Source organism: Mya arenaria, chromosome 10 (assembly GCF_026914265.1).
Source record: "Mya arenaria isolate MELC-2E11 chromosome 10, ASM2691426v1".
Classification (NCBI taxonomy): domain Eukaryota; kingdom Metazoa; phylum Mollusca; class Bivalvia; order Myida; family Myidae; genus Mya; species Mya arenaria.
The window spans coordinates 3,297,696-3,325,196 of NC_069131.1; the positions used below are offsets into that span (position 1 = coordinate 3,297,696).

The window sequence follows — 27,501 nt, forward strand, 5'->3', positions numbered from 1 at the left end:
GCGGTATACATGCTCTTATCTGGCTTAAGACTTGACACAGATATATAAAAGGAAGGGGAAACGAAAATGTAGGGGAATGACCTAACGAGAGTACTGTAGCTTTTAAATGACATAATGTGTGGTTTTCGGCTCGGTATCGCTTGTTGTATAAGGCCTTTATTGACTCATTTCTGAGATTCTTGATTGCAATCAATCAATGCATGACACACGTACAGCTACATTCATTATTCATACAGCTACGAGTTAAATTGCACAAGTCTAATATTATATCCTATTCAAGGATTCTAATTGCGAATGTTTTATGCAACATTATAAAACAATTACGTGACATGTTCCCTGCTCTTTGATTGATGACGTTCAATTTGTTCATCGAAACAAAAAAAGTTATTTAGTGAACATGCCATTTCACAGTTCAAACACATGCGTATGACCTTGCCAAATATAAGGCGACTATAAATTAATTGCTAGATTTTCATCTCTTTTTCCTTCGTCCCTTAAATTGTATTGACTCAAGTGAAAATGTAGAACAAGGGTCTGTATTTGCGTATCGGTCCGGTATTGTCCGGGATTGGCTTTTATTCATACGTACGGTGTCGATGTGTTCAATACGATCGTGTTCGTATTTCGTCTAAAACACATGAAACATTCATCTAAATATAAAACATAAAATCTATTGTATCGGCCCAAGTACTAAACGACCAGATACATACATGTTGTTCGGCCTCAGTATTCAAGACCAGGTACATGCATGTTAATCGGCCTAAGTACGCAACGACCAGAAACAGACATGTTTTATCGGCCTAAGAACTCAGCAACCTCATACAAACATGTTTTATCGCCTAGATATATACATATGTTGTCGACCTAGAACTCTACGAGCAGATAAATACATATTTTGTCGACCTCAGAACTCAACGACTACATACATACAGGTTTTACAGACTAAATACAGATATGTTTTATCGTCCTACCTTCTCTTCCCTCCTCTTTACTGACAGGTAAAATAAATGATAACAAATACATTGCAAATACAGTTATCGTGGTGTGTAGTTTTGTTCAACCGTATTCGGAAGCGAAATGGCCGATTTCTATCGTTCAAGGTCAAAACAGATTGTTTGCAATATTTGATTTATTTTTACTTAGTATTCACACTTTCTTCCTCCACACACTAATCCATTCGACACCAAAATAATGTTGGGTCAACAGACATCAAACTGTCACATTATTGCACAAGAAAGACTTAAGTCGCTGCATCAGTTTTAGTTCGTTTAGACTTCAGATTTGTTTTTGTGACTGCTTCAATGGAAACTATAACTCTGTTTTATCTTTCCCAGATGGCAGTTAAGGGAACGCCGGTAGCGGATGTGTACGTCGCTAATATCATTTATGATGTAAAGCGCTTACCGGATGTAGCTTAGCACATCTGTAAGGGTGCCTTCCACGCCAAACTTACAGCCATTACAGGTACTCAGACCTACCGACTATTACAAATTATACATGTACTCTGACCTACTGACTTTTACCACCAATACATTTACTCAGACATACGACCAACACTGGAACTCAGTCCTTCTGCATTTTACAACTAACACAGGAACGCAGACCTTCTGGCTTTTACAACTAACACAGGAACTCAGACCTTCTGGCTATTACTAAAAATACATGTACTCAGACCTTCTGGCTATTACTACAAACACATGAACTCAGACCTTCTGGCTATTACAACCAACACATGAACTCAGACCTTCTGGCTATTACAACCAACACATGAACTCAGACCTTCTGGCTATTACAACCAACACATGAACTCAGACCTTCTGGCTATTACAACCAACACATGAACTCAGACCTTCTGGCTATTACAACCAACACAGGAACTCAGACCTTCTGGCTATTACTAAAAATACATGTACTCAGACCTTCTGGCTATTACTAAAAACACATGTACTCAGATCTTCTGGCTATTACAACCAACACATGAACTCAGACCTTCTGGCTATTACAACCAACACAGGAACTCAGACCTTCTGGCTATTACTAAAAATACATGTACTCAGACCTTCTGGCTATTACTAAAAACACATGTACTCAGATCTTCTGGCTATTACAACCAACACATGAACTCCGACCTTCTGGCTATTACTACAAACAAATGTACTCAAATCTTCTGGCTATTACAATCAACACATGAACTCAGACCTTCTGGCTATTACTACAAACACATGTACTCAAATCTTCTGGCTATTACAACAAACACATGAACTCATCCCGTCTGGCTATTAATACAAACACATGTACTCAGATCTTCTGGCTATTAAAACAAACATATGTACTCCGACCTTCTGGCTATTACTACAAACACATAAACTCAGACATTCTGGTTATTACTACAAAAACATGTACTCAGATCTTCTGGCTATTACTACAAACACATGTACTCAGACCTTATGGCTATTACAACTAACACGGGAACGCATACCTTCTGTCTATTACAACAAACAGATGTACTCGGATCTTCTAGCTATTACATCTAACACAAGAACTCAGACCTTCTGGCTATTACTACAAACACATGAACTCAGATTTTCAGGCTATTAAACCTAACACAGGAACACAGACCTTCTGGCTATTACTACAAACACAGGAACGCAGACCATCTGGCTATTACAACCAACACATTTACTCAGACCTTCTGGCTATTACAACCAACACATTTACTCAGACCTTCTGGCTATTACTACAAACAGAGGAACGCAGACCATCTGGCTATTACAACCAACACATGAACTCAGACCTTCTGGCTATTACTACAAACACATGAACTCAGATCTTCTGGCTATTACTACAAACACATGTACTCAGACCATCTGGCTATTACAACCAACACATTTACTCAGACCTTCTGGCTATTACTACAAACACAGGAACGCAGACCATCTGGCTATTACAACCAACACATGAACTCAGACCTTCTGGCTATTACTACAAACACATGAACTCAGACCTTCTGGCTATTACTACAAACACATGTACTCAGACCTTCTGGCTATTACAACAAACACATGTACTCAGACCTTCTGGCTATTACTACAAACACATGGCCTCAGACCTTCTGGCTATTACTACAAACACATGAACTCAGACCTTCTGGCTATTACTACAAACACATGGCCTCAGACCTTCTGGCTATTACTACAAACACATGAACTCAGACCTTCTGGCTATTACTACAAACACATGAACTCAGACCTTCTGGCTATTACTACAAACACAGGAACTCAGACCTTCTGGCTATTACAACAAACACATGTACTCAGACCTTCTGGCTATTACTACAAACACATGGCCTCAGATCTTCTGGCTATTACTACAAACACATGTACTCAGACCTTCTGGCTATTACAACCAACACATGTACTCAGACCTTCTGGCTATTACTACAAACACAGGAACTCAGATCTTCTGGCTATTACAACCAACACATGTACTCAGACCTTCTGGCTATTACTACAAACACATGTACTCAGACCTTCTGGCTATTTCAACCAACACATGTACTCAGACCTTCTGGCTATTACAACAAACACATGTACTCAGACCTTCTGGCTTTTACTACAAACACATGTTCTCAGATTTTCTGGCTATTACAACAAACACATGAACTCAGATCTTCTGGCTATTACAAGCAACACCTGAACGCAGGTCTTCTGGCTATTACTACAAACACATGTACTAAGACCTTCTGGCTATTACTACAAACACATGTACTCAGACCTTCTGACTATTACTATAAACACATTGACTCAGACCTTCTGGCTATTACAATCAACACATGAACTCAGATCTTCTGGCTATTTCAAGCAACACCTGAACGCAGGTCTTCTGGCTATTACTACAAACACATGAACTCAGATCTTCTGGCTATTCCAACTAACACATGAACTCAGACATTATGGCTATTACTACAAACACATGGACTCAGACCTTCTGGTTATTACAGCTATCACAGAAACGCAGACCATCTGGCTATTACATCCAACACATGAACTGAGACCTTCTGGCTATTACTACAAACACATGTACTCAGACCTTCTGGCTACTACAAGTAACACATGAACTCAGACCTTCTGGCTACTACAAGTAACACATGTATTCAGACCTTCTGGCTATTACAACAAACACATGTACTCAGTGTTCTTGGCTATTACTACAAACACATGTACTCAGATCTTCTGGCTATTCCAACTAACACATGAACTCAGATCTTCTGGCTATTACAACAAAAACATGTACTCAGTGTTCTTGGCTATTACTACAAACACATGTACTCAGACCTTCTAGCTATTACTACAAACACATGTGCTCAGACCTTCTAGCTATTACTACAAACACATGTACTCAGACCTTTTGGCTATGTCTACAAAAACATGTACTCAGACCTTCTGGCTATTACTACTAGCACATGTACTAAGACCTTCTGGCTATTAAAACAAACACATGTCCTCAGACCTTCTGGCTATTACAACAAACACATGAACTCAGACTTTGTGGCTATTACTACAAACACATGTACTCAGACCTTCTGGCTATTACAACCAGCACATGAACTCAGATTTTCTGGCTATTACAACAAACACATGAACTCAGATCTTCTGGCTATTACAAGCAACACCTGAACGCAGGTCTTCTGGCTATTACTACAAACACATGTACTCAGACCTTCTGGCTATTACTACAAACACATGTACTCAGACCTTCTGGCTATTACTATAAACACATTGACTCAGACCTTCTGGCTATTACAACCAACACATGAACTCAGATCTTCTGGCTATTTCAAGCAACACCTGTACGCAGGTCTTCTGGCTATTCCAACTAACACATGAACTCAGACATTATGGCTATTACAACCAACACATGAACTCAGACCTTCTGGCTATTACTACAAACACATGGACTCAGACCTTCTGGTTATTACAGCTATCACAGAAACGCAGACCATCTGGCTATTACAACCAACACATGAACTGAGACCTTCTGGCTATTACAACCAACACATGAACTGAGACCTTCTGGCTACTACAAGTAACACATGAACTCAGACCTTCTGGCTACTACAAGTAACACATGTATTCAGACCTTCTGTCTATTACTACAAACACATGTACTCAGTGTTCTTGGCTATTACTACAAACACATGTACTCAGGCCTTCTAGCTATTACTACAAACACATGTGCTCAGACCTTCTAGCTATTACTACAAACACATGTACTCAGACCTTTTGGCTATGTCTACAAAAACATGTACTCAGACCTTCTGGCTATTACTACTAGCACATGTACTAAGACCTTCTGGCTATTAAAACAAACACATGTCCTCAGACCTTCTGGCTATTACTACAATCACATGAACTCAGACTTTGTGGCTATTACTACAAACACATGTACTCAGACCTTCTGGCTATTACAACCAGCACATGAACTCAGAACTTCTGGCTATTACTACAAAGTACAAACACATGCACTCAGACTGTCTCGTTATTACAACAAACACATGCACTCAGATTTCTTTGCTATTACTACAAACACATGTACTCAGACCTTCTAGCTATTACTACAAACACATGTGCTCAGACCTTCTAGCTATTACTTCAAACACATGTCCTCAGACCTTCTGGCTATAACTACAAAAACATGTACTCAGACCTTCTGGCTATTACTGCTAACACATGTACTCAGACCTTCTAGCTATTACTACAAACACATGTGCTCAGACCTTCTAGCTATTACTTCAAACACATGTCCTCAGACCTTCTGGCTATAACTACAAAAACATGTACTCAGACCTTCTGGCTATTAAAACAAACCCATGTACTCAGACCTTCTGGCTATTACCACAACCACATGAACTCAGACCTTCTGGCTATTACTACAAACACATGTACTCAGACCGTCTGGCTATTACTACAAATGCATGAACTCAGATCTTCTGGCTATTACTATAAACACATGTACTCAGACCTTCTGGCTATTAATACAACACATATACTCAGACCTTTTGGCTATTACTACAAAAACATGTACTCAGACCTTCTGGCTATTAATACAACACATGTACTCAGACCTTCTGGCTATTACTACAAAAACATGTACTCAGACCTTCTGGTTATTACTACAAACACATGCACTCAGATTTCTTTGCTATTACTACAAACACATGTACTCAGACCTTCTAGCTATTACTACAAACACATGTGCTCAGACCTTCTAGCTATTACTTCAAACACATGTCCTCAGACCTTCTGGCTATAACTACAAAAACATGTACTCAGACCTTCTGGCTATTAAAACAAACCCATGTACTCAGACCTTCTGGCTATTACCACAACCACATGAACTCAGACCTTCTGGCTATTACTACAAACACATGTACTCAGACCGTCTGGCTATTACTACAAATACATGAACTCAGATCTTCTGGCTATTACTATAAACACATGTACTCAGACCTTCTGGCTATTAATACAAGACATGTACTCAGACCTTTTGGCTATTACTACAAAAACATGTACTCAGTTCTTCTGGCTATTAATACAACACATGTACTCAGACCTTCTGGCTATTACTACAAAAACATGTACTCAGACCTTCTGGTTATTTCTACAAACACATGCACTTGGACCTTCTGGCTATTATAACCAACACATGAATTCAGATAGTCTGGCTATAACTACAAACACATGTACTCAGACCTTCTGGCTATTACTACAAACACATGTACTCAGACCTTCAGGCTATTACTACAAACACATGTACTTAGACCTATTGGCTATTACTACAAACACATGTACTTCGACCTTCTGGCTGTTACTACAAACACATGTACACAGACCTTGTGGCTATTACTACAAACACATGTACACAGACCTTGTGGCTATTACTACAAACACATGTACTTCGACCTTCTGGCTGTTACTACAAACACATGTACACAGACCTTGTGGCTATTACTACAAACACATGTACTTCGACCTTCTGGCTGTTACTACAAACACATGTACACAGACCTTGTGGCTATTACTACAAGCACATGTACTTCGACCTTCTGGCTGTTACTACAAACACATGTACACAGACCTTGTGGCTATTACTACAAACACATGTACTTCGACCTTCTGGCTGTTACTACAAACACATGTACACAGACCTTGTGGCTATTACTACAAGCACATGTACTTCGACCTTCTGGCTGTTACTACAAACACATGTACACAGACCTTGTGGCTATTACTACAAATGCATGTTCTCATGTAAACATGTATACTGCATATATAAATCTCGGCTGCGCATGTCCCCGACCCCCCAGAAAAACCAAGCCTGCACATCAATTCTGGTCTAGCAACGCCCGTGGCTTTCTGATTTGAATATACCCAGAGCCATATGATTGTTCTATTTCATTATACATCCACTGGATTTCTGAATTCCTCATCTGAATCTGTTTCTTCTCTTTCACAATCCAGACCGTCCGGACGGACAGGCGCAAAAAGAGGCAATGTGGCCAGTCATGTATGATGGTGTGCGACCCTAGAACCCATCGTTGTAGACGCCAATGCGTCCGCAACCCCTGTCCTCGCCGCTGTACCCGGGAAAGGCCATGCCTAGTTTAAAGAGGCCCTTCCGCTGTTGAAGATTGTATTGCGCTCGTTATCTTAGTAAGGCCCGACACCTTCATTGTTATTTGACATTTTAAATGTGCAGTGTTGTCATGCATGCCTTTACTTCAAATATTATCACAGAGAAATGATTTATATATAAATTGACACATCCGTACATACACATACACGTAGTTCTGTATCATTCCAACTTCCGACGGGTCGTTACTTTTTATAATAAAGTGACAGTTAAAACAAAAGTTTTCTTTTTCTTTTTCTAAGGATGTTAAAAATGCGACCTTAATCTCCAAACTTTGGCATATTTCTGTCTATTTTACCAGAGTAAAATGGATTTAGAACTGCTTGTGTTGTAAAGAAGAGCTTGTTTTAGGTGGGTCCGTGAAGGGTTGACCTCCTGATTGCGTGGATTTATAATAATATTCTAATCTTTGATACCGAAATTACAGAAACAAGACAATTAAAGTAATAATCAAATCTGGTTTTAAAGGGGAGTGAACCAACGCCGTTACAGTCAAGATTTAAAATAAAATGATCACAAAACCTCACGCCGACGAAGACAGGCAAAAACTAAGGGATGATTTAACCTTTAAGCCTTTTGTTGAAAAGCGAATCTAACGCTATTCTTAATAGTTGACTTCAAAAATTATATTTGAGCATATATCAACATTTGTTGAAGGGGTTAACCGTCAGTATCTTAGATTTAACACTCCTTATGTTTTACCACACATAATTTTGTCATAAAACAGTGCCTTCTATAAACCCTTAACGAGGTCCTTTAAAACAAATTATATATGGGGAGTATGTCAGATAAGGACTTTCACTTACTCATTATTTTTAAAATATTAACAGTCTGAAACTGGATGCAGCATAGATTTACACGTCGCGAAAATACAATTACAGAAGAGAAGGTATACAAGAGAGATAATAGCTATACTGATAAAAGCCTAGATGGTTCGTCGGGATGATGATGATGATGATGATGATGATGATGATGCCTTAAGACAAAAGTTGGTACACTTGACGTATTAAATTGTTAAACATTGTTAACGTTGCAACAGGAAACAAGAACAATATCATAGGTTTCAGACACTTCATTGGAACATTTATCCTTAACCAATCAGGTTCATGCCTTCGATTTCAAACAACTGAAACCCCGAGAACATGGTATGACAGTGTCCATGGATGTCAGCGAGTGTGTTAGGGGCAACTCTTGCACGTATCCAAACCTCGGACCCACGCTGTAGCTTTAGGGTCCACATTTCACCAACACTGGCGTAAGTTGAGCTTGATCCGGCATCGGACAGGACATCGTCGATGACTCGACCATCTTGTACGATTTCCAGGTACAAAGCGTGGTGGGCTACAGACATTGCCGACAGATGGAACGCGTAGACGCCGTCAGAAGGCACGCGGAAGATGCCAGGCCCCAATTTCTCGAAACTTCTTAAGCTTAACAGGCTTAAGTCGCTTATTTCAAATTGCCTAAAAACATACTAAAATGGATTTTGATAAATGAGAAATATCTTATCGTCATTATTATTTAGAATATTCCTACACAATTTCTAAAAACTCTTTAAAAAGTAAATAATACGCATTTTATAGAGCTACAAAAATAGTGAGATTAGCTTAATCCTGTTATAATAGACTTAAGAAGTTTCGAGAAATTGGGGCCAGTGGTATTGTGATAGGCGTTGCCATAGTTTGTGAGAAGGTGGTCGAACACGATCACGTGATGGTTACCAAGATTGGTCAGATCGGCGGCCCCAATACATGCAGTGAAGGCCGCTGGTCCTTCCGAACCTACACAATTGTATAACCAATAAATAAATCATTACCTTGTATAAGTTCTGTATAGTTCTAGTTGCATATGTATGATTGCATAAATAATAAACCGTTGATCTATAAGTGATATATTCAAGATACAGTTTGAAACGGTTCGTTTGTTTAAACTACCTTTCTTAAAATTAGGAGATGATGGTTGTTTAGATTACTCTCCATGAAGGACTCCATGTCTATTATAAACACACACACTGATTCTTTACGCATTGTATGGAGAGCTCAGTAGCACTATAAATATTTTTGTATGTATTTTTCCAGAAACTAATTAGAACACACATATACCAACAAGAGGGCCACCATGGCCATTATCGCTCACCTGAGTAAAAGTGTTTAACCTTTGGAATCAATATAGCTTAATATATAATCTCAAAGCTGTACATGTGATAAACTGTAGTTTCAAAAATAAGGAACTAGGTCAAAAGGTCACCATGCAATGTCAATATTGATATATGTTTTCAAGCTTTCACATGCTCGAACAGAGACATCAAAAATAAGAAAGGTCAAAAAGGTACAATAAAGGTAATCCAAGCACAGCATTGATATTTGTTTTCAAAACAGTACACATGGTCCAAATGCTATTGCTGCACCTGAAAAAGAGTAGGTCAAGAGTCACAGTCAAGGTCATCCGAGGACAATATTGATATTTGTTTTCAAAACTCTACATATGGTCCAAATTTCATGTTGTAGCTTCAAAAATAAGAAAGTAGGCTAAGAGGTCACAGTCAAGGTCATCCAACATTATTATTTGTTTACAGAATAGTGAACATGGTAAAAAATGGTTCGTTGTAGTTTCAAAAATAAGACAGTAGGTCAAAAAGATTGGGACCGAATTTTACCCAAGTTGCGTAATTTGCACAATCTTGGTAGAGGACCACTATATGATGTTCGTTACAAATTATTAAAGGTCTGGGCCTAGCGGTCTCAGAGGAGAAGATTTTCGATAAGTCCACAGGAAACCTCATGGCATAGCGAGTTTTGACACAAGAGGCTCTGTGACCTAGTTTTTGACACCAGATGACCCATATTCGAACTTGAGCTAGATATCAACGAAACAACCTTTCTGACAAGTTTCAAGGATATTTGGACTGAAAAGGTAGCCTCTAGAGTGTTACCAAGATTTATCTATTTTTGGGTCATGTGACGTAGTTTTTCATCCCAGATGACACATATTCGAACTCGTCCGAGTATTTACTGAGACAAACATCCTGACTGTTTATGACAATTGAGACAAAAATGTGACCACTGTAGTGTTAACAAACTAAGTGTGGACGTCCGATGGACGACCGACGAAAGACGACGGACATTCATCGATCCTAATAGCTCACCCTCAGCCTACAGCTAAGGTGAGTTAAAGAGATAATTGTAAATAGTATTATTAGTGCTGGAATATGCAAAATAAATGTTATTTTAGGAGCAAAGATGATCAAGAATGATGTACCTGTTACAAATGATTTGTTTTACAATCAAACAGACACCTTTTAGAAATTCATGTATCTGTTTTATAGATATACATTTTGAAACAATTATGAATTCAGTTTTCTGAGTCTGAGTGTAAAACTGATACTCAAGACATAAGTGGATACAGACCCTGTCGACGGGCCCTACGGTTCCCCCCTTGAGCGAGCCCTTGTGTGGACGCCTGAAGAACAAAAAGTGTATAATGAGATTGACATGGACACGTGAATATTGTTTGGCATTACGTAATGCATTCAATATGATTTTTTTTAGTTTAGAAACTATACATGCTGTGTACGTCTATGTAACAGATTCGATGTATTTAATTGTTACTTGTTAGAAATACCTGTTTCAACGACTCCATCTCTTTCTTCAGCTGGGCATTTTCAAATTGTAATATGGCAATGTCCTCATCATTTTTAGCGCTGTTTGCCTGGATGAGCCCAATGTCCTTTTGGTACGTCAGCATCAAGTCATTGATTGTAGTTCGAAGTTCTCCGAGTTCCATTTTCAAGTGCTCTTCTTGTTGGCCAGAAGTCATAGCAAAAGCCCATGACAAAACGATTAAAATATTGAAGCACGCCATTCCAAAGCCCGGACAGAACTGAATAACTTGCAGGATGATTTATCAAACGGTTATGTAACTACATACTGGGGTAAAGTTCTTTCTCAACAACACAGATTCAGTCCTTCACAATACCTTGGAATTACAAGCCAATCAACCCATTTCGAATTTAATTGTACATTATCTATACATTGTTATAGGTGAGCATTTTTAGTTGTTCCTTAGTTGTTTGGAGTGGCTGTTATAGAATTCTTCAATATTGTGTAAATAGAAGTATTGTTCGTTTCCAGGTCAGAAGTTTTGCCTAGTTGATCTATTTGCATTATACTTGCTCTTATCTGTCTTAAGACTTGACACAGATATATAAAATGAAGGGGACACGAGCAATGTAGGGGAATGACCTATCTAGATTAGCTTTTAAATGACATAATGTGTGGTTTTCGGCTCGGTATCACTTGTTGTATAAGGCCTTTATTGCCTCATTTCTGAGATTCTTGATTGCAATAAATCAAAGCATGACACAAGTACAGCTACATTCATTATTCATATAGCTACGAGTAAAATTGCACAAGTCTAATATTATATCCTATTCAAGGATTCTAATTTGGAATGTTTTATGCAGCATTTAAAAACGTGACATTTTCCCGGCTCTTCGATGACGTTCAATTTGTTCATCGAAACGAAAGCAGTTATTCAGTAAGCAAACCCATGCCATTTCACAGTTCAAACACATTGAGTATAACATTGCCAAGTATAAAGCGACTTTAAATTAATTGGATTTTCATCCTCGCCCGCGCCTTCTTTTTTTTCCATCGTCCCTTTAATCTTAGTGACTCAAATAAAAATGTTGAAATATGATCTGTATTTACGTATCGGTACGGTACTGTACGGGAACGGCGTTTATTCATGTGTTAAATTACGATCGTGTTCGTGGTTCCTCGACAACACATGTATATAGTCCCTTATGCAATAAGAAAGAGCACGAGCACATATTCAACAATGAAACAGTTATCAAGAAAAAATGTCACCCCACCGTTTGAAAAAAAATCTAGCAATTAATTTATATTGGCCTAATACAAAATAGACGAAAAGGAAGTTAAGAAACGAATAATCTTTTCAGCGTTTTATTGATGTATGATCTGTCAGAAAACAACACGTATAATTTGAATAAACACCAAAGAAAGACTAGATGAAATATTTTGATCAAAACAAATAAGACGCAATTAGCAATTCTAATTAGAACCATCACAACCCCGTTACAACACAGAGATAGTTCAAATTTTCCAGTGAATTATTGCATAATATGAAATGAAAAAACAACAACTTACAGTTGTGTTTAATTTTTACAGTACAATAGCAAAAGCAAGTCACACACATATAATATTTCATGTGTAAATGAGAGCTCGCATATGGGAAATGATATGAAGTTTTTCGTTCGCAACCAAGCGAAACAAGGTGTCAAACGAAAAGTGACAATGGTTGACCAAAGATACAGTATATAAGGCATTGGAATCTTAAATATTGAAATTGTAAAGGGATAAACATGTGTAACATTTCACAAACAAATGCTCAAAGAAAATTACATCATAAAGCAGCACCCGATTAGAACACTTTAAAACAGGGCAAGTACTTAAATTCTAGAAACCTGTAATGACCTTATTCGAATACACTTTCGTTCTACACGCACGCACACACACACACGCACACACACACACACACACACAGAGAAATTATATCAGTATATTGCAATTATGAAATAATGCTTATCACTTTCTTTTAGACTTCTTCTTATATCGTTTCTCCAACTCTATAACTATCTTACTGGCCCTAATCTTATTCATCTGTGGCTCTGTATACTTGAATATCTTGATAATCGCTCTCATGTGGTGGTCGGAGTCCTTCTCATCCGTGATGTAATGGAAGAAAGAATCCTTCAGGAAGCGCAAGGTTGCGTAACTCTCACTTTCCGGCGCCACAGCGTCGTTGTAGCTCTCCTGTCTCTTCAGAGTTTGCCACTTGGCGAGCTCCAATTCTGTCCAGGCCAGCTTCCGCACCAATTCTGATATGGTCATCGTAGAACACTGGCCCTCCGCAGCCAAAACCTCCAGCTGAAGCTCATCGGAGAAAGCAAAAATCAATATAATTTTTCAAATGTAAGACATTTATTTTAACCATTTTTTTCGGAAATAATACACAGCTTTTACCGATATGGCTCATACTGGGGAGGTACACTAAGAGAGACACACTACGCCACAAGAGACACGGTTAAAGAACGAGAGACACAGAACGTATGGCAAAGAACGAGAGACACAGAACGAGAGACAAAGAGCGAGAGACACAGAGCGAGAGTCACAGAACGAGAGGCACAGAATGAGAGACACATAGCGAGAGACAAAGAACGAGAAGCACAGAACGAGAGACACATAGCGAGAGACACAGAACGAGAGTCACAGAAAAAAAGACACATAGCGAGAGACACAGAGCGAGAGACACAGAACGAGAGACACAGAACGAGAGTCACCGAACGTGAGTCACAGAACGAGAGTCACCGAACGAGAGTCACAGAACGAGAGACACATAGGGAGAGTCACAGAACGAGATACACCGAACGAGAGACACAGAACTAGAGTCACAGAAAGAGAGACACATAGCGAGAGACACAGAGCGAGAGACACAGAACGAGAGACACAGAACGAGAGTCACAGAACGAGAGTCACAGAACGAGAGACACAGAACGCAAGTCTTAGAACGCGAGTAACAGAACTAGAGACACACAACGAGTGACACTGAACGAGAGTCACAGAACGAGAGTCATAGAACGCGAGACACAGAACGAGAGAGAACGAGAGACACACAACGAGAGACACAGAACGAGAGAAACAGACCGAGAGACACATAACGAGTGACACAGAACGAGAGACACACAGCGAGAGTCACAGAACGAGGGACACACAACGAGAGACACAGAACGAGAGACACAGAACGAGAGAAACAGACCGAGAGACACATAACGAGTGACACAGAACGAGAGACACACAGCGAGAGTCACAGAACGAGGGACACACAACGAGAGACACAGAACGAAAGTCACAGAACACACAGAACGAGGGACACAGAACGAGGGACACATAACGAGAGACACAGAACGAGAGACACAGAATGAGAGACACAGAACGAGAAACACAGAACAAAAGACACAGAATAGGAGACACAGAACGAGAGACACAGAATGAGAGACACAGAACGAGAGATGCAGAACGAGAGAGAACAAGAGACACAGAACGAGGGACACACAACGAGAGACACACAACGAGAGACACACAACATAAATAACGAGAGACACATAGCGAGAGGCAAAGAACGAGAGACAAATAGCGAGAGACACATAACGAGAGTCACAGAACAAGAGAGAACAAGAAACACAGAACGAGGGACACACAACGAGAGACACAGAACGAGAGACACAGAAGAACGAGAGACACAGAACGAGAGACACAGAACGAGAGACACAGAACGAGAGTCACAGAACGAGAGCGAACGAGATACACAGAACGAGAGACACCAAACGATAGACAAGGAAAGAGAGGCACAGAACGAGAGACACAGAACGAGAGACACAGAACGAGAGATAAACAACGAGAGACACATAACGAGAGACACATAACGGGAGACACAGAACGAGAGACACATAACGATAGACAAACAACGAGAGATACATAACGAGAAACAAACAACGAGAGACACATAACGAGAGACACAGAACGAGAGACACATAGGGAGAGTCACAGAACGAGATACACAGAACGTGAGACACAGAACGAAAGACACAGAACGAGAAACACAGAACGAGAGACACATAGGGAGAGTCAAAGAACGAGAGACACAGAACGAGAGACACAGAACGAGAGACACATAGCGAGAGTCACAGAACGAGAGACACAGAACGAGAGTCTCAGAACGAGAGACACAGAACGAAAGTCATAGAACGCGAGTAACAGAACTAGTGACACAGAACGAGAGACACAGAACGAGAGTCACAGAACAAAAGTCTTAGAACGCGAGACACAGAACGAGAGTCACAGAACGAGAGTCACAGAACGAGAGTCACACAACGAGAGTCACAGAACGAGAGTCACACAACGAGATACACAGAACTAGAGAGAACGAGAGACACAGAACGAGAGTCACATAACGAGAGACACAGAACGAGAGACACAAAACGAGAGAGAACGAGAGACACAGAACGGAAGACACAGAAGGAAAGACATAGAACGAGAGTCACAGAATGAGAGAGAACGAGAGACACAGAACGAGGGACACAGAACGAGAGACACATAGCGAGAGTCACAGAACGAGGGATACAGAACGAGAGCGAACAAGAGACACAGAACAAGAGACACAGAACGAGAGACACAGAACGAGATACACATATCGAAAGACACAGAACGAGAGACACAGAACGGGAGACACATAGGTAGAGTCAAAGAACGAGAAGCACACAAGAATCACACAAAGAGAGCGACACCATAACGAGGGACACCATAACAATGGACACATAACGTGGGTCATACACCGAGAAACACACACCGAGAGCTACACAACGAGAAGCACACAACGAGAGCGACACAACGAGAAACACACACCGAGAGCTACACAACGAGAAACACACAACGAGAGCGACATAACGAGAAGCACACAACGACAGAGACACCATAACGAGGGATACATAAAATGGGTCGTACAACGAGACATAAACAACGAGATACATGTAACGAAAGACACATAACGAGGGATACACAACGAGATACACACAACTAAGGAACACACAGCGAGAGACACATAACTCGAAAGACACAATGGATACAGTGTAGGACCCGAGAGACATGTTCAGAAACACAGCAAAAGAGAGGTTCACGCAACGAGAGACAAACTACGAGAGTCACATAACGAGAGACACAGAACGAGAGACACAGAACGAGAGAGCACAAGAGACACATAACAAGGGGCACACAACGAGAGAGACAGAACGAGAGACACAGAACGAGAGTCACAGAACGAGAGAGCACAAGAGACACAGAACGAGAGACACAGAACGAGAGACACAGAACGAGAGACACAGAACGAGAGAGCACAAGAGACACAGAACAAGAGACACAGAACGAGAGACACAGAACGAGAGAGCACAAGAGACACAGAACAAGGGACACAGAACGAGAGACACAGAATGAGAGTCACAGAACAAGAGACACAGAACGAGAGTCACAGAACGAGAGAGCACAAAAGACACAGAACAAGGGACACACAACGAGAGACACAGAACGAGAAACACACGCCGATAAAAATATAACGAGAGACACATAACGAGAGACACATAAAGCGACACACTCAACGAGAGATACACGACGAGAAACACACACCGAGAAAAAAATAACGAGAGACACAAGAGACATGTTTCATCGGCCTACCTCCTCCTCTCGTTCTATCCTGGCGCAATCCTTCCCTTTCTTGTACATTTCAAGGTAGATCTTCTGGTGCTGCTTCTCTCGATCATCCATTGCTTGCTGGAAACAAAGCGTTGGGTTAACCACATAGGACATAAGTGCGCTTTACAGTTGAATGTCACTTGGTATATAATAGCATCAACTTATTCCTTATTTTACGAATTATAAGTCATAGGAAACTATAACCATACATGTATAATGTGTAGTTCAGACCATACACATGGAACAGCTTATTAAGTTATTAGTCATTTATAAATTATAACATATCTTCATGTGTTAATCCTGATGATCAAGTAATAGTTATCACTTTAAGATTATAAGATGATAAATTAAGGCAAAACTTTAGACCAATCAGTTATAAAACCTGAAGCTTATTCAGAAACAAAAGCTGACAGGAAATACCAAAAAGCGCTAATAACGCAAAACGTGGACATGGTTATAAACCTTTACCAACTTGTACAGATAATGCATGAAGGCAGATATGATTGTTAATAATGCCAAAAAGCGCTAATAACACAAAAAGCATTCAGAACTCCTCGGTCATTTTTATCGAAAACAACCTCGGATGTATTTGGACGGTTTACTTACTCAAAAAGTGGTATGTTTAAGTCCGCTGCAAGTAGATCTCGTAGTAATTTATTTTGCAGTTAAACTTTATGACTTAACTCTTGGGAATCTTAAATATGTTTGCATCCATACACTTCACTGGCAATCAATTTAAACTAAGATCAAAAATACAAGCTCAACGACGACATTTAATAAATGACATAATTTAAAAAAATACGAACTACTTCTACTGATGTACCGGCATACATCCGAAGGTGTTTTCGATAAAATGGCCGAGGAGTTCCGAATGACAAAAAAGCAAACATGGTCGTATGCCAATACCTGAAAGCGATCACAAGGCACAAAGACAGACATCGTTATTCAAAAATACCCCAAAACGCCCATAACACAAACAATCAAACATGGTTGTAAACCAATACCAAATAGTGACCAGAAGAAACAAAGTCAGACATGGATGTTAACACATACCAACGTACAAAGCCAAACATGGTTGTAAGCCAATGGAAAAAGGGATTATAACGCGTGGTTGTAAACAAATACCATTAAGATCCCAATTTCTCGAAATTTCTAAATCATAATATGCATACGTATCTTATTTTAGTAAGCCACTATTTACTTAAAAAACTAGTTTACAGTGATTCTCCCCAAATATTTTTTCTTTTTTAACTTTCAAAACTCTAAACATCAAACAGTTTATACAGGAACCAGAAAAGTGTGTTTAGCTTGATTCTGTAATTGTTCGAGAAATTAAGGCCAGTATAATAAAGCACCAATAACGAAAAATTGCAGACATGGTTGTCCTGGTACTCACAGAATCGTTTACCTTGAGGTGCTCCGTCTTCTCCTCCAATATGGAGGCGGCAGCAACCGACTCCTCACAGAAGTTGGAGATGTCGTCGTAATTCCTCTGTAGCTTGTTCATCTCCTCGCGAAGTTTGCTGATCTCGGCATCCTTCTTCTCGACAATCTATGTACACATTGTTAACGGTTATAATACTAATAAATAATGTGTACACCTTAAAGAAAATATATTCTAAAATAAAATTTTATGTGTATAACTATACTGTACAGTTATTAGTAAACATGTTAGCTAACTGGTACAATACTCGTTGTAGTTATTGTTGCAAATCTAGAGGAAAATGTTACCCATGCCCATATACGTACACTTCACAGAAATCGGATAATTTTACAGTTCTTGTTACAGCGAATCTAATTTTGTTTGCACAGAAATCGGATAATTTTACTGTACTAGTTATGAACAGAAATCCTAATTTTGTTTGCACATCTCCGTGATTTTTTAAATTAAATGGCCAAACAAATATATTGAGTTCACCTTGGACGTTTTATCGTCAATATTCGTCCTGTACATATTGATCTCCCTGTCCTTCTCCTCACAGAGAACCTTGAACTCCCGAATTTGTCTCCTCAGATCTCTGATCAATACGTCTTTCCTCTGGGACGGCGTCTTGTAAGGACCGTCGGAAAACTCGCCAGAAAGTTGTTTCTCATACCTCAGTCTGCTCGCGATGGTGTCCCTTGGCAACGAACATCCGGGCACTAACATGCATTCTTGTGACGTAAGAAACATGTGGTTTCTACTCTCTAAACCAGTTCCGGTCCTGTTAGTGCTTATCGTTGACGTGGAAGTGCTTAGGTTACTCATGTTGTCGTCTGCGAAATTGTCTTCCACGCATCGACTGTGATATGGCGACTTTTGAGAATCGAATGTTCTACTTTTTGGTATACGACTTTTCTTTTGTCTCTGGCTATGGTCGGTCGAATTTTGCGTGTTAACTTTTGCGTATTCATACTTTTCATTGTTCCCGTTAAAGTCGCGTTTCTGCTCATCACTCAGAGAATTTTCTAAACTGTCTTTACTACATTTTTCATTTGTCTTTGTTTCCTTGTCCGTTTCTGTATGTTTCTCAGCCGGGTTTTCCCTACACTCGTTTATCATCACTTCCAAACTATTGCTAAGGTTATCTGGACCAATGGAAGTCATCCTTATATCGTCATCATCAAAGAAGAAATCATCGCCAGAATGTACGAGACTGTCGATGGAAACATTTGAGTGATGTATGAGTGAATGGCTAGAATCTACCATAACAGATGGACTGTAAGAATCAACAGACATAATCAAGTGTTTTGTAATGCTTTAAAGTTGTTTTTCTCATCCAGCGCGAAACTGTTCAAGTTTTAATAAATCAGAACTGTCGTTCAAGTTGATGAGACTGGTGCGTTTCCATAGCATGCTATTCAAAATAGGAGAGGCTAGGATTATCGTTTTTCAGTAATACGTGCATAATGTAGAAAGTGATTCCATGATGTTGTACTTTCAGCTCCCACATGCGGCGTCACGTCATTGCAAAATGTCTGAAAAGTGATAGAAAGAACGTAAACAGAAAAAAATCCGATTGTTTAGATAGTGTTCTGTAAACACACCAGGAATGTCGGTAACGTTATATCCATATACTATAACTGATAGAATGAATATTGCACAAGAAATGTAAATTATATTTCTTGATTCTTAAGAGTATTATATTCAGAATTTATCAGCAATTTAAGTAAAACTCTTTCATTTGCTACAATAAATTTCATGTTTTACAGAAATAACACCCACCATCATTCCAATGGTAATTTACAATATTCATAATTATACATTACATCATGTATTGATATTTCGCAACAGCTGCTTTTACAGTGCGAATAAAAGAAGTGTATAGTAGAAAGTTAAGCAGATGTAGAAACACTCAGTGATTTGTGAAATCAATGGTTTATCATTCTGATAAGACAGGATGAAATACAGGGACAAGTATGGTAGCATATAACACCTAACACTGCTATTTAAACACCTCCACCATAAAATGTCCCTTAAATAGCAGTGTAAGGTGGAGTCCCTTAAATAGCAGTGTAAGGTGGAGTCCCTTAAATAGCAGTATAAGGTGAAGGCGCTTAAATAGCAGTGTAAGGTGGAGTCCCTTAAATAGCAGTGTAAGGTGGAGTCCCTTCAATAGCAGTGTAAGGTGGAGACGCTTAAATAGCAGTTAAAGGTGGAGTCCCTTAAATAGCAGTGTAAGGTGGAGTCCCTTAAATATCAGTGTAAGCTGGAGTCCCTTAAATAGCAGTGTAAGGTGGAGTCCCTTAAATAGCAGTGTAAGATGGAGTCCCTTAAATAGAAGTGTAATGTGGAGGCGCTTAAATAGCAGTGTAAGGTGGAGGCGCTTAAATAGCAGTGTAAGGTGAAGGCGCTTAAATAGCAGTGTAAGATGGAGTCCCTTAAATAGAAGTGTAATGTGGAGGCGCTTAAATAGCAGCGTAAGGTGGAGTCCCTTAAATAGCAGTGTAAGGTGGAGTCCCTTAAATAGCAGTATAAGGTGGAGGCGCTTAAATAGCAGTGTAAGGTGGAGTCCCTTAAATAGCAGTGTAAGGTGGAGGCGCTTAAATAGAAGTGTAAGGTGGAGTCCCTTAAATAGCAGTGTAAGGTGGAGGCGCTTAAATAGCAGTGTAAGGTGGAGGCGCTTAAATAGCAGTGTAAGGTGGAGTCCCTTAAATAACAGTGTAAGGTGGAGTCCCTTAAATAGCAGTGTAAGGTGGAGTCCCTTAAATAGCAGTATAAGGTGGAGGCGCTTAAATAGCAGTGTAAGGTGAAGTCCTTTAAACAGCAGTGTAAGGTGGAGTCCTTAAATAGCAGTGTAAGGTAGAGTCCCTTCAATAGCAGTGTAAGGTGGAGGCGCTTAAATAGCAGTGTAAGGTGGAGTCCCTTCAATAGCAGTGTAAGGTGGAGTCCCTTAAATATCAGTGTAAGGTGGAGGCGCTTAAATAGCAGTGTAAGGTGGAGGCGCTTAAATAGCTGCTATTTAAGCGCCTCCACCTTACACTGCTATTTAAGCGCCTCCACCTTACACTGATATTTAAGGGACTCCACCTTACACTTCTATTTAAGCGCCTCCACCTTACACTGCTATTTAAGCGCCTCCACCTTACACTACTATTTAAGTGACTCCACCTTACACTTCTCTTTAAGGGACTCTACCTTACACTGCTATTTAAGCGCCTCCATCTTACACTGATATTTAAGGGACTCTACCTCACACTGCCATTTAAGGGACTCCACCTTACACTGCTATTAAAGGGACTCCATCTTACACTGCTATTGAAGGGACCCCACCTTACACTGCTATTTAAGCGCCTTCACCTTACACTGCTATTTAAGCGCCTCCACCTTACACTGCTATTTAAGGGACTCCACCTTACACTGCTATTTAAGCGCCTCCACCTTACACTGCTATTTAAGCGCCTCCACCTTACACTGCTACTCAAGGGACTCCACCTTACACTGCTATTTAAGGGCCTACACCTTACACTGCTATTTAAGCGCCTCCACCTTACACTGCTATTTAAGGGACTCCACCTTACACTTCTATTTAAGGGACTCCACCTTACACTGCTATTTAAGGGACTCCACCTTACACTGCTATTGAAGGGACTCCACCTTACACTGCTATTTAAGGGACTCCACCTTACACTGCTATTGAAGGGACTCCACCTTACACTGCTATTTAAGGGACTCCACCTTACACTTCTATTTAAGCGCCTCCACTTTACACTGCTATTTAAGGGACTCCACCTTACACTGATATTTAAGGGACTCCACCTTACACTGCTATTTAAGGGACTCCACCTTACACTGCTATTTAAGCGCCTCCACATTACACTTCTATTCCAGGGACTCCACCTTACACTGCTATTTAAGCGCCTCCACATTACACTTCTATTTAAGGGACTCCATCTTACACTGCTATTTAAGGGACCCCACCTTACACTGCTGTTTAAGGGACTCAACCTTACACTGATATTTAAGCGCCTCCACATTACACTGCTATTTAAGGAACTCCACCTTACACTGCTATTTAAGCGCCTCCACATTACACTTCTATTCCAGGGACTCCACCTTACACTGCTATTTAAGCGCCTCCACATTACACTTCTATTTAAGGAACTCCAACTTACACTGCTATTTAAGGGACTCCACCTTACACTGCTATTTAAGGGACTCCACCTTTAACTGCTATTTAAGGGACTCCACCTTACACTGCTATTTAAGGGACTCCACCTTACACTGCTATTTAAGCGCCTCCACCTTACACTGCTATTGAAGGGACTCCACCTTACACTGCTATTTAAGCGCCTCCACCTTACACTGCTATTTAAAGGACTTCACCTTACACTGCTATTTAAGCGCCTCCACGTTATACTGCTATTTAAGGGACTCCACCTTACACTGCTATTTAAGGGACTCCACCTTACACTGCTATTTAAGGGACTCCACCTTACACTGCTATTTAAGGGCCTCCACCTTACACTGCTATTTAAGGGACTCCACCTTACACTGATATTTAAGGGACTCCACCTTACACTTCTATTTAAGCGCCTCCACCTTACACTTCTATTTAAGCGCCTCCACCTTACACTGCTATTTAAGCGCCTCCACCTTACACTGCTATTTAAGGGACTCCATCTTACACTGATATTTAAGGAACTCCACCTTAAACTGCTATTTAAGGGACTCCACCTTACACTGCTATTTAAGCGCCTCCACCTTACACTGCTATTGAAGGGACTCCACCTTACACTGCTATTTAAGGACTCCACCTTACACTGCTATTTAAAGGACTTCACCTTACACTGCTATTTAAGCGCCTCCACCTTATACTGCTATTTAAGGGACTCCACCTTACACTGCTATTTAAGGGACTCCACCTTACACTGCTATTTAAGCGCATCCACCTTACACTGCTATTCAAGGGACTCCACTTTGCACTGCTATTCAAAGGACTCAACCATACACTGCTATTTAAGGTACCCCACCTTACACTGATATTTAAGGTACTTCACCTTACACTTCTATTTAAGGGACTCCACCTTACACTTCTCTTTAAGGGACTCTACCTTACACTGCTATTTAAGGGACTCCATCTAACACTGATATTTAAGGGACTCCACCTTACATTGCTATTTAAGGGACTCCACCTTACACTGATATTTAAGGTACTTCACCTTACACTGATAATTAAGGGACTCCACCTTACACTGCTATTTAAGGGACTCCACCTTACACTGCTATTTAAGGGACTCCACCTTTCACTGCTATTTAAGGGACTCCACCTCACACTACTATTTAAGGACTCCACCTTACACTGATATTTAAGGGACTCCACCTTACACTTCTGTTTAAGGGACTCCACCTTACACTGCTATTTAAGGGACTCCACCTTACAGTGCTATTTAAGGGACTCCACCTTACACTGCTATTTAAGGGACTCCACCTTACACTGCTATTTAAGGGACTCCACCTTACACTGCTATTTAAGCGCCTCCACCTTACACTGCTATTCAAGGGACTCCACCTTACACTACTATTTAAGCGCCTCCACCTTACACTGCTATTTAAGCGCCTCCACCTTACACTGATATTTAAGGGACTCCACCTTACACTTCTATTTAAGGGACTCCACCTTACACTGCTATTTAAGGGACTCCACCTTACACTGCTATTGAAGGGACTCCACCTTACACTGCTATTTAAGGGACTCCACCTTACACTGCTATTTAAGGGACTCCACCTTACACTGCTATTTAAGCGCCTCCACCTTACACTTCTCTTTAAGGGACTCCACCTTACACTGCTATTTAAGCGCCTCCACCTTACACTGCTATTCCAGGGACTCCACCTTACACTGCTATTTAAGCGCCTCCACCTTACACTGCTATTTAAGGGACTCCAGCTTACACTGCTATTTAAGCGCATCCACCTTACACTGCTATTCAAGGGACTCCACTTTACACTGCTATTCAAAGGACTCCACCATACACTGCTATTTAAGGTACCCCACCTTACACTGATATTTAAGGTACTTCACCTTACACTTCTATTTAAGCGCATCCACCTTAAACTTATATTTAAGCGCATCCACCTTAAACTCCTATTTAAGCGCCTCCACCTTTAACTGCTATTTAAGGGCGACCACCTTAAACTACTAAGTAAGGGCCCCGACATTGCAATCGCTTGGTAAGTGCCAATTATTCAAACGTCTTAAAATTTCATTTTTTTTTATTTAATTCGTTCGAAACTAAGAAAACGTGTTTGCGTCATTATGTTCTTGAATGGCTATCTTTGTAAAAGTAAACAACGTAATTATCGTCATCGTTGCTTACTTTCAAATCTGTATTGCTCTCGAGGTTTATTGGATACACTTGTGATCAGCAGTATTTCTAACATGATTTGAGACAATTGTTTCAACTGTAATTGTTTTATTCAAACGTATGAGCACAGCATGTGCTATTTCACCTTTTAAAGTTACCAACAATGTCATTACCCACGTCGTTCGCTTAAACAAAGTTCTGAGCACTCGGCACAATGACAATTTCAAATGTCATACAAGTTTTGGCGACTTTATCCCAGATGTAAAAACAAATCTACATATTTTTTTATCATACTGCCAAACCTGTTGTTTTATATGCCAGTGAAATATGGGGTACTATAAATACAACTTATTCAAAGGCTAAAAAGACTGATTTTGATATCTTCATATAGTAGTGACATGCCATGTATACCTATAATTATTAAAATATAATATACTAGGTGTTCACAAAAAGGCAACACATGCTGCAGTTGTTGATCGCCATGTATTTTTTTATAGATTGCTTCCTGCCGATATAGACCGTTTGTTACACAGTGCTTTTGCAGAAAATAATTTAGTTTATAAAACTAGTTAAAATAGCTGGGTATCTAGTTTCACATTTCTACTGAAATATCTTTTAATATCACATACATCTTTGTATTATAAACATTTGCACAAGATTGTTAAACGAAAACTTGTATCGTTCTTTAAACAACACTTAAGAAAATTGTTGTCCTAAACTAGCAAGCTTAGAACAAATTCTGTATTAAAAACTTATATTTTGCAGAGAAACATACTCAAGTTTTATTAAGACCCATGATGTTAAAACATGTTTCTTAAACTTTAGAATAAGATATTGTAAGCTAGAAATAGAAGTTGGCAGACGCAGTTTTAGTGATAAACGTATTGATTTTACGAAGATTTGCGAAACAAGTTATTACAACATTATATCAATCACACTCGTTGGCACGATGGTACGCGAGAGTGTGGTCTTGTGTTGTGGGGGGAACCTGAGTACCCGGAGGAAACCCACTTGGTGACCACAAGCCAAACTCACGATCATCATGTTTGGAGAAATAACATTATAACAATGTACATTACACAAATGCAATATTTTAGTTTATCAATAACACTGTGGATATTAATATATTAATACTCATTTGGGAGGTTGCCATTAGTGGTTTTATAATGATTGTCAATTGATGAGCGAATGCCTTCTTTTTACTGTTGTCTCCTGTTTAAACGTGAGGTTTTTTAAGGTTGATAATAAACATGATTCCCAGTAGTAAGTTATAATAAGACTTAAACATCGAATCTGGATATGGTAGTTTAGTTTATGATATTTCATTATTGTCACTAATCACAAAAAAACACCATTTAGCAAGACATAGAAAGAAATGGGAAACATGTTTATTAATTTTCCAAATAAGCTTATGCTATTTGTGTTTAAAAAATCAAAATGAAGCCTTATTTTCATTTACTAAATATGTTACCTTATTGTTTCAATCTATTTTTTTGCATTATGAAGACTGTGATTAACATGTCATATTATATGAACCATGATTGGAAATAAAATTAATCATATCTTATATTAACTTATCAGTGCTTTCTTGATATGATATATTTCTGGTTACAAATAGCAATCAATCAACACAAAGTCACATCGTTGTTAACTTAATCAAAGTACCGAACAATCGGCCCAATACAGTGGCCATGTTATTCGAGTGCGAAATTTAGGTAAATGTACATATCAACGGGTTATACTAGCTATATGTGACGTCATCTGCGAAAATTAGTCTTGGGGAGGAAAATGTGCGAGGTTTCGTGCTTCATAAGAAGGCAATAATAGCTTCTCTACATATTTCCATTCATTTGTTTACAATGTTTTAAATTTGTTTACATAATTCCATTTATTTGTTAACATTGTTTTAAATTTGTTTAGATATCATATCTCTTGGATTATCTGCTATTGCTGCTGCTGCTGCTGCTGCTGTTGTTGTTGTTGTTGTTGTTGTTGTTAACGTGAAAACTCGGCAGGACTTATTTTCGCAGACGACGTCACAATGCTTACAGAAAGTGAGCCTATAATGCGTATATACCCTACACATACCAATGAAACCATATACAATTAGATATGTTTCGTTAAACAGCATATGTTGAATATTACCTTGTATATGTGAGAAATGCATTTATTACACCTGGCATAAATACAGTAAAATGTCAAATTCGTTCTGACCTCATGGTCGACATTCCTGCTGGGAAAACTGTCCGCAAAAATCCCTCTTGTATTGTAAACACTCCAAAACGTTCCGTATGGACAGATATCCCTAAACCGGCTGAACGACCGGAAATACGTTTCAAATGCTGGCGGCCTTCACATTTGCTGCATACATGGGATATTACATTGACTTTGGATGCTGGGAATTATCGATAAACATTTTCCAATATCACAGGGTCTGTTGCGACACTATGAATGATGCATTCGCTTTCTATCGGTCTTTAGTGAATGAATGGAGAAAGGCTCGATGCATTTAGTAGTATACGTGAAATATTCATATAAATGCACGCAAAAAGGGGCAGGAAATGCAATGTTTGTGTTACAGCGAGATACAGGTGTTAACTGACCCAAGGATTCAAACGAATTTAAACAAACTGGACATGTCTATTTGATAAGATAAGGAAAAGTCGGCAATAATGTTTATGTTGCGTATGCCTTACTA

The 27,501-nt window shown here is 39.5% G+C and overlaps 2 protein-coding genes and 1 pseudogene across 6 annotated transcripts; 1 reads left to right on the forward strand and 2 right to left on the reverse strand.

Annotated features, from left to right (window-relative positions):
- Positions 1 to 8,782: 8,782 nt before the first annotated feature.
- On the reverse strand, positions 8,783 to 11,550 carry LOC128205960 (uncharacterized). The gene is made up of 4 exons (XM_052908047.1): positions 11,314 to 11,550; positions 11,100 to 11,151; positions 9,345 to 9,473; positions 8,783 to 9,033 (listed from the first exon to the last, which is right to left on the reverse strand). The coding sequence occupies exons 1-4, from the start codon at positions 11,506 to 11,508 to the stop codon at positions 8,783 to 8,785; spliced, it is 627 nt and encodes a 208-aa protein (XP_052764007.1). The 5' UTR covers positions 11,509 to 11,550.
- Positions 11,551 to 12,640: 1,090 nt separating this feature from the next.
- Positions 12,641 to 27,169, reverse strand: LOC128205249 (uncharacterized). Of its 5 annotated transcripts, none has more exons than XM_052906765.1 (5): positions 27,018 to 27,169; positions 18,934 to 19,973; positions 18,424 to 18,567; positions 16,998 to 17,093; positions 12,641 to 13,640 (listed from the first exon to the last, which is right to left on the reverse strand). In XM_052906765.1, the coding sequence occupies exons 2-5, from the start codon at positions 19,732 to 19,734 to the stop codon at positions 13,299 to 13,301; spliced, it is 1,383 nt and encodes a 460-aa protein (XP_052762725.1). In that variant the 5' UTR covers positions 19,735 to 19,973; positions 27,018 to 27,169; the 3' UTR covers positions 12,641 to 13,298. The 5 variants fall into 5 exon arrangements, with proteins under 5 accessions (XP_052762725.1, XP_052762724.1, XP_052762723.1 ...); XM_052906764.1 differs by having other exon boundaries at positions 12,641 to 13,646; XM_052906763.1 differs by having other exon boundaries at positions 18,412 to 18,567.
- LOC128205961 (foot protein 1 variant 2-like) lies at positions 20,396 to 22,811 on the forward strand (annotated as a pseudogene).
- Positions 27,170 to 27,501: the final 332 nt, after the last annotated feature.